General features: G+C 37.7%; 1 protein-coding gene across 1 annotated transcript; it reads right to left on the minus strand.

Annotated features, from left to right (window-relative positions):
* Positions 1–2,825: 2,825 nt before the first annotated feature.
* LOC105097670 (olfactory receptor 4E1) lies at positions 2,826–3,869 on the minus strand. Its single transcript, XM_010990240.3, has one exon. The coding sequence runs from the start codon at positions 3,867–3,869 to the stop codon at positions 2,922–2,924; it is 948 nt and encodes a 315-aa protein (XP_010988542.3). The 3' UTR covers positions 2,826–2,921.
* Positions 3,870–9,604: the final 5,735 nt, after the last annotated feature.

The following is a 9,604-nucleotide window of genomic DNA, read 5'->3' on the forward strand; positions in this document are numbered from 1 at the left end:
GGAATCAGAGCTGTTTACTCCCTGAATTAACTAGTATCTCTCTTTTGAAGTGCTGAAGGATAACAGCTTATTGTGAAATGGGCAAGTCCATATCAAGAAGACTCCATGGCAAATTCCTCAGGTAAAGAGGATGATGAGGTACTGTGACCAAAGGGACTAGGATTAGAGGACCCTACAGATGGTTGGAGAGCTGCCATATAAAATAATTATATCAGTTTCAATGGAGCTAATGGAATGAAATAGAGTGAACTTAATAATGAAACTATATCTAACCTTTCTTTGCTTATTCTGAAAGGAATTTAGAACTTATTGAGGCCTTTGGGTCACTATTCTACCAAGTTCTGTTAACCTGTAGAAATAATGCTGATAATGCTCTGGGGGGTTGGGTGCCAAACAATATGGACATCCACATCCACAATACAGAGTGAGTGACTCTTTAATTCTGGCTAAAAGGTAAGAAATGATTGAAATGGCAGAAAGTACTCAAAAGGACAAAGAATCAAAAGCAGCTTATTAAATAAACTGGGGGATGTTCATGAAAATATCTAAACATAATTACTTTCAAACAAATGTAGCATATTGTCAGTCCCCTACAATTTTCATACAGAACCCAAGTCAAAATCAGAGTTTTATAAATTTATGATGAAATGAGGCCCAGATATCACTACTATACAACATTTGAAAAACTTAGAAAAATGACCCAATTATGCCTCTACATTCTGGATTTTTATATGCACAGATTTTCATACTTATTAGTAACTTTTATGCATAAATAAATTCCTAATGCCTTATTTGTTTATTTCTATTATGGAAATATTGCATAGAAGATGATTGTAGCCTGAGGAAGTCAGTTGTTGAATACAAAATTGCTGAACAAATTTCTATATGATAAATAATGATCTCTGTTCCCCCTTTAAAGTAAGTCAACCACAGAACCAAGAGTCAAGATATTTTGATTTTACTGTCTACTCTTCTACTTATTCAGTGAGTAACTAAACACGTTTTATCTTATCCCTGAGTCTAAAAAGCTTTTTCTGTGAAATGAAGATTAATGTTTTATTTTACCTCCCCACAGTTGTGACAATTATTGTGATGAAAGAAAGGTAGTATTAGAAATTTTGCTTGCACCTATTTAAAAAAGCAAACACTACAGTGTTTCCCCAGTATAATTTTTCCAGCTACCACCTTAAGGACTGCCATGAGGCATCATCTTATTGTTACATTGCGGATGTTCCTCTGTGTCGCTGATTCCTGCACATGATGATTCTATGTGGGCTCTTTGATGGGCTATATCTCCTGATTGCCATTGCCTATAGTAAAAGCATTTATTTCACCCAAATTCCATAATTCTCAAATTCAGTTTAGTTATTCCAACAACCAGTCCCAATAAACGTAGTTTTATACTACACAGAGAGTTATCTTGGGAGAGACTCTATTATAGGTCTATCTGTTGAACTACTTGGTCTTATTACACCGTACTTTTTATAAACAGGGATGTGAGACACTGTTGCCTGGAATATCCTCTACATATCCCCTGTTATCCGATCCACTCAGCACGTACCAGTCTTAGAGCACTTACCACAATTGTTCAATGTGTGTCACCACAGCTAGACTCAAGATGCTGGATTATAGACCAGGTTTTATTCAACGTAATATTTTCTCCCAACCATTTGTGCAATATTAAGTGACTACTGAGTGTTTAGCAATAAATGCTTAGTTGAGTTAATTCTCTACATAATAGTTAGAATAATTTTATTAAAACACAAGTCATATCACATCTGTTCTGTGCTTAAACCATTCTGGTGGCTTCCCACTGTATTGAAAAATATTGCAAACTCCTTGAGAGGACATGAGAGCATTCTTTTTACTTCTCCAATATCATCTATCATCATTCTCTGCCTCACAGTCTAAGCTGTAATCACATTGGTCTTTCACTTCTTGGAACCCTTGGAACAAGCCAAGTTCTTTCTGAACATAGATTTTACACGTGCCATTTCCTTTGCCATCACTTCTCTTTTCTCATGGTTGGCTCCTTATCATCTTTCAGATCGTAGCTTAAATGCCATTTCCTCACAGAGGCCCTCCTTGACTAACCAATCTAAAGACAGTCTCTTCTATAACTCTCTAAGAGCATCTCCTTTCATAGCATTTGTCATGATCTATAATTAAAATTTGTTTATATATTTTTTCTATTTGCACTAGATTTTAAACTACATGAAGGAAGGACTATATGTCTCATTTATGATTATAAACCTAGTACTTAGCACATGATAAGTGCTCAGTAAATATCTGTCAAATGAATTGATAATAAGCTATCTCAATTTCATTGCTCTGATAGAAGATTTTTTTCCTGGACACTTGAGGATATCAGTAACTTCAGTGTTCAAAGTCTTCTTTCTGTATTAGTAAAGTATTATGCAAACTTACTTTGCCTTTACCAGTGTTTGCTAAGCTATTTAGGCCAGCATCAGAGTGAATGATGTTGGCAAGCATGGCCAGAAATCTGAAAGTTTGTTTAGACCTTGGTTACCACCCTGAGACAAAAGCTGGGAGAGGAAGCATGACGTAATGAAAACAGCATGAGTTTGTGTTGATGCATTTAGCTTAATGTCCTGCCTTCATCATTTCCTAGCTTGGTGACTGTGGGCATGCTATTTACACTCTTTGAGCTTTGGTTTCTGCTCGTGTAAACAAGCGTAATACATACCTCACAGGGTTGTTAGAATTAAATAATTGCCAACTGCCTAGAAAAATTTCCAGCCTGTGGAAGATATTAAAAAATAGTTATGCTATGATTGTCAGATATTGGGCCAGAAGATAATTTTATAAGTTATATAGTTTGATAAATGTGGCATGTCATTTATTCTTTGCAAGGCATTTCTTTGATTTGGAGCACCAAGCATCTTAAGGGTTGGATATTTTTATTTTTTTTCTCTCCTCTCCATCATCCCCATTAATTTGTTCAGGGCATTCTTCATGTCTTCATTCCTAAGGGTATAGATGATGGGGTTCAGCAGGGGTGTGACAGCAGTGAAAAACACAGACACCACCTTGTCCTCTGGGAGGCTGGTTGATGGATGGGAATAGATGAAAATGCAGTGACCTAGAAACAGTATGACTACGGTAAGATGGGCTGCACAGGTGGACAGGGCTTTCCGCCTGCCTTCTGAGATCTGCTGCCTCAGACTTACCAGGATGACTGCGTAGGACACCACGAGGACCATAAAACAGACCATGGAGATCAGCCCACTGTTGGAGACAATGAGGATCTCAATGATGTAGGTATCAGTGCAGGCCAGTTTGATCACCTGAGGTACATCACAGAAGAAGCTGTCAATCTCATCAGCGCCACAGTAAGGCAGCTTGATGGTGAGGGAGGTCAGGGCTATGGAGTGGATTGTTCCCCCTGTCCAGAGGGCAACAGCCAGCAGCACACATACTTTCCAGTTCATCACTGTCATATACTGCAGGGGTTTGCAAATGGCCACATACCGATCATAGGCCATGACAGTGAGGAGAAAGGTCTCTGTGCAGGCAAAGAGATGCAGGAAGAACATCTGAGTTACACAGGCATCAAAGGAGATGAACTTCTCCTCTGACCAGGTGTCTCCCAGCATCTTGGGGACAGTGACGGTGGAGTGGCAGACATCAATAAAGGACAGGTTGCTGAGGAAGAAATACATGGGGGTGTGGAGCCGACGTTCATAGATAATAGTTATGACAATGAGGATGTTTCCAGTCAGTGTCAGAACGTAGAAAATGAGGAACATGGCAAATGTAGCCATCTGCACCTTCTGGTTTATAGATAAACCTCTAAGCCGAAAATATGTCACCAAAGTAGTTTGATTGAGTAGGACAGGCTCTTCCATTCTCTTTGTTGAACACTCCTGTTAAGAATTTTAAAAAATTAATAACACTTCTATGTCTGTGAGTCTGTTTCTGTTTTGTAAATAAGTTCATTTGTGTCCTCTTTTTAAAGTTTCCACATATAAATGATATTATATGGTATTTTTATGATTCCCCGGGTGAGGGGGAGAGTGGGAAGAAATAAATTGGGAGTTTGAGATTTGCAGATACTAACTACTATATATAAAATAGATAAACAACAAATTTCTTGTATAACACAGGAAACTATATTCAATCTCTTATAGTAACCTATAATGAAAAGGAATATGAAAACGAATATATGTATGACTGAAACATTATGCTATACATCAGAAATTGACACATTATAAACTGACTATACGTCAATAGAAAATGACACTTAACATCTGCATCAATCAGTCACTTGGTCACTTAATTTCTTCTATGTTTATGACTTTTCTCTCTGTCTAGAATTTCTGGTCAAATATTTTACATTAAAATTCCCATTCAGCATCTTAAATTATATTGGACAGAGGACAGATAGTAGGTGCTAAACACACATGTTTGGAATAACAGAATAGAAAAGATGGATTCACTAAGATATATGAAACAATCTTGGATAGTTTGTAGTAAAATATCAATACCTAGCTTTAGGTTATAGATTTTTCCAGGAGAGGAAGTTAAGGTTCTCCTTATACCAAATAAGCAATTTGTCCAAGGTTACACAAATTCTGGCCTTGAACATAGTTTTCTTTGTTGTCCTGTTGACTGCATTTTTCACTAGCACAAACTCTTGCTTCCCTGTTTGCTCTGCCATGTTGTTCTGAGACTGTAATTTCAGTGATTTAGCTTGCAGAAGGCAGAAGCTTTTCACCAAGCCTCCGGACAACTAGAAATATAGCTGTGGTGTTTTTAGAACAATTCTTTAGCGGAGGCTGGATAAAACCCTGGAAACCTTAAAAAATCCGGAGAGGGTTAAGGGAGGCTTGCTTCCCATCCACCTTTGATTTGAGGGCAGACTTGGCCATTCCCAAACTGGAGGTCAAGGTCCAGGACTAACAGCGTCACTATCTTGACTAGATTATCCCCAGCTCTTTTTAAAGTACAATTCTGTTGTCTGCCTTACCTGCCTACGGTAAAACAAAAATAGTTGTTCCATTTTCTTTCAGATTAGCCTAACTTTGACCCAAGCATCACTAATTCTTATAAGAAATGTATACGTTGTGTACAGGCACAATATCTTAGTCCTTAAGGGGATCTGAGAGTTTACATAATTTATTTATTTTTTTAATAAATAGAGAAAACAAGGCGCAGAGAAGTAAAGCAACTGGCCCAAGTTTATAGAGAATTGGAGTAATATCTGGGTCCAGAGCTTGGGCCTGCTAACTTTTGGTCCAGGCTTTCTTTACTCTACCACCGTTCTGATCTGAATTTTTGTGGTGACTTGTGTAATTGGGGCATTAAGTAAAATGTGTCTTAGTGACTTCTGTCTTCCTCTCCAGCTTGGGTGGGCATCTGTGGGGAGCCTCTCTTCTCTAAGCTTGCCTCTTACATGCCACTGCTTCGATGTGCAGCCTTCAGGGGTGGCCCACCCAAGAAAGCTGCCCCTCCTGGATCCTTGGTCTCTATCATCCGATACTACCTTCTTCCTGTTACTGCAGGTGCTTTATCTCATCCCTCAAGATCAGGCTTTCTGCCAGACAAATGAATCAGCTCCACATTGCTTATGAAAAAGACTAGAGAAAAATTTCCCCTTCTGCTCCATTACCATTTCTTCTCTAATACTTCCTGTACCTCATTATGCTGCTCTTCTGCACACGATGGCTTTTTTGTTGTTGTTGTCTTTATCAGAGGTAAGACTAATGACAGCATCAGATCGGAGAATTAGCAAAGTAAGTCTATGACAAAGAAGGTATTTGGAGGCAGGAGAAATCATTCATTTATCATTAAATTTAAACTCATTGTGTCTGGTGCTTGGATTAACATCTATAGTAATATCTTAATGTAGCTGCAGATTGATTTTACTATTTAGAAATTTTTCTTAGAGTGTTCACTTAAAGCTTTTGCTCCAGAAAACAATTTGAGAAGTTTGATAATTCATGTCTGTTATCTTTGTAATTTATTAAGTTCTAAAAGAACGACTGCAAAATCGAAAGCTGAAGAACTGAGCAAGAATGGAGCCAGGGATTTATCCTAAATTCAGTATAGAAAATTTCACCTACACAGATAGAAAAGGGAATGCAGATTGAGAACTAGATCTGAAATGAAGACTTATATTCTCTCATCAGAGGTTATGGGTACACATTTTAAAGTAAACTTTTTGTCACCATCATTTTTTTTCTATTTCTATGGAGCCACAGGAAAAAATGTTTTCAAAAATGGACATATGTCCACCTGCAGTAGAAATCTGGTATTAGTTTATGTCAAGAACATGGTTCACATACAAAAATATCTAACGTCTGCTGCATACATTTCAGAAAAATAGGAGAAAACAACTAAAAGCAGAAATAGAATAAAACTAAAATGTTTATAAAACTCACCCTGGGTTGTTTCTGATGCTTTTAGCACCTCCAAAAAGAACTGAATTGTTAGTTTTGTAGTTCCAATATCAAGAGTATTATTTCCAGTAGAAGTAATAATTTATTTGAAGCTGGACAAATCAAATAATCCCATTTACCTTGAACTTTTCACAAGGAAGATCAGAGCACTTGAAGTTCCCTTGGGTCTTATTTGCAGTTTTTGGAAACAGGTCACAGCAGATATATTTGGTGATATTTTATCAGAGATCCTTCAGGATTTCTGCAAAACCACAACTTTGTACCTGTATTATTATCATATATTTTCAACATGTCACTCTGCACTAAGATTTCCCAGAACTGACTTTCAGTTGGGTGAAGATGTGGTATAGGAATGGTATATTTTTTGCACTTTGTCAGGCCGTAGAGGCGAGTAGCAGGGATTAGAAGCCACTAACAACCACTTTTGCAGTTTACCAGAACCATGCTAGTTTACCAGAACCCCTCTAACATCAAACTTGACCTAACTATTCAGAACCACCATAACTGAAGCATCCTGTATCCTTCGTGGCACACTCTGGGTTTAAGTTTTGTCTTGCTAGTTTCAGATGGATTTCTCCACCTTCACATGCTGAAGGGAAATCTGTCGAGAAAGAAAGCAGCTGGGACTGGCAGCTGCAGCACTGGTGGTGTGGTACCTGAGTTATATAGGCTTTAACGTGGCATCAGCTCGCCCTAGTCACCAGTTAGAAAACGTTAATTCTGTGGGGACTGAAGTTACAGCTTTGCAATCGTCACTAAAAGCACTTAATGAGAAAGCAGAACTTCAACATCTAAATCTTTGGGATATATTTATATATGATTAAATGAACTACTTAGTGATGGCTTTCTAGATGCTAAGATTAGGTGAGGGGCTTTCATGTTTTCTTATCTAATCCATATAAAAAACACAGAGTTGAGATATGGGCAATGGAGTTAAGATTTTAATCAGCTCTACCCCAGAGGTCAAGTGTTTGGACTCTAAAGTCAGATTGCCTGAGTACAGGGTCCAATATCCTAGATGGTAAATTTGGGCAAGTTATTTAACCTCTGAGCCTCAGTCTTCTCACCCATAAAACATGATTAAAAATGGTCACATTTTTTTAGAATTCTTGAAATCTTTGCAAAGCATGTGGCTCTTCGTAATTTTTTGGCATTACTTATTCATTACTTCAGATAACAGTGAAAATTTAGAATCCCTTGCTCTAATTCTCATTTTGCTTTCTCTGCTTAGATATATGAGTTTGGTGGCTTAGGTTGGTAAAAGAAGAATCCAGAGGACAGAGATGAAGGTTATACTTTGAATTTCAAGACTGAATAGTTTTGTGGGATGGTTAGGATATCCAAAGTAAAGGGTATGGAGCTGGAAGTAAGCCTTTTCGCTGACTCTCCATGCAGCAGTGTATGGAAGAGAAGATGGTAACAGAGGGAAAGTGTCAGAAGTGAACAAAAATTCTTCCAAGGACTTTTGGCGTGGGGTCCTTTCCCCCAGTTTTCTTTTTGGATTCATTATCATTGATCAGAGACCAGACTTGACTGTACTGAAAAATCTGGAGTTTCCAGAACTTACAGATATTGCTGCTTGGGTAATGTGGGACTTCTATTGTACTGTCACTTTGGCAATCAGGGTAAACATTAGGAAGAGAGATATGTTGTCCATAATAATTCTCTGAACATTTGGAATTGAGATACTTTATCACAGCATAATACACCAAGGGCAATATAGATAAACTTACATCCAACGGATTAGAGGATAATTACTATCACTACTGTCATTAGTAAAATGCAAGGTTGAGAAATTAATATTTGATCTCCTTTTATTATGGTTTCTATACTTTCCCCTTCCTCTTGTAGCCATTTCCCCTGGCCTGACTCTTCCCTCTACCATACACAGACTGCCACTGAGGTGTCCCACTCAGACTTTTCTTCTCTGGAAGTCCCTCATGCTCCAAAATTGTGTGCTCCTATTTCCTCCACAGAATAAATGAAAACAATTGTTAAAACTTGCATAGCACTTTAGCATTTGAAAAATTCTTCACACTTACTATCTCATTTGATCTTCACAACACCACTGTGAGGCAGGGAGTGTTATAGAAAAATTGGACTTGATGTTAAGTGATTTTCACAGAGTTTGCATGTTAGGTAAACACCTAAACCAGGGCTTGAACTCAGGTATTCTGCTGCTGAATCCAATACTTAATCTGTTACTTCACTTGGGTGCTATTCCTTTTTAGGAGCAATAGTTTTTGATCTTATTATCCATGAAAGACGCACACTTAAAAAAATTTGCTTGTTCACTTATATGTCAAATCTAAAAATACCCAAACAAACCACCGAACAAAAAAAGAGCTCAAAGACACAAAGGATAGATTGGTGGTTGCCAGCTGTGGGGGATGGAGAGTGGGCAAAATGGGTGAAGAGGGTCAAAAGGTACAAACTTCCAGTTATGAAATAAATAAGTCATTGGGCTATAATGTACAGCATGCTGACTATCATTAATAATACTGTAGTGTATATTAGAAAGTTGCTAAGAGAGTAGATCTTAAAAGTTCTCATCACAAGAAAAAATTTTGTAATTCCGTATGGTGACGGATGTTAACTAGACATTGTGGTGATCACTGTGTGTTGTATACCAATATCAAAGCATTACATTGTACACCTGAAACTAATATAGTGTTATATGTTACTTATATCTCAATTAAAAAGTTGCTTGTTAAATCATATAGAAATTTTTTATAGGTGTAGGGAAGAGATACATTTTTGTCATTCTTTGACCTTATTCATTCTTTGGTATTCTTTGACTCTTTCCTTCTCTCCGTTCTGTTGTCTCCATTCCAAAGGTCAAAGTGACATGGTTCTCACTCCTGAAACGTCACTGACTCTCTACAAAAAGCAATCAATCAGCAGGCAATAACCTAGAGTATGTGCAATATCATACTTATGAGATATTGCACGTAATCTATGAGTATGGGATAAAAAGGTCCATATGAGTAACGATTCTTTCCTATGAGGAGTTTACAATACAGTGGAGCAAGATGAGGAACTTAACAAAAGGTCTTGAAAAAACCTTTGACATTATATCGCCCAGTAATCACAATGGGAATTAATGGTGTGACATGACCTTCGGTCCCAGCCTTCACACCCCTCACAGCAGAAGGGAAGGGAACCAATAGAGCTTGCATGTT

Source organism: Camelus dromedarius, chromosome 5, assembly GCF_036321535.1.
Source record: "Camelus dromedarius isolate mCamDro1 chromosome 5, mCamDro1.pat, whole genome shotgun sequence".
Lineage (NCBI taxonomy): Eukaryota > Metazoa > Chordata > Mammalia > Artiodactyla > Camelidae > Camelus > Camelus dromedarius.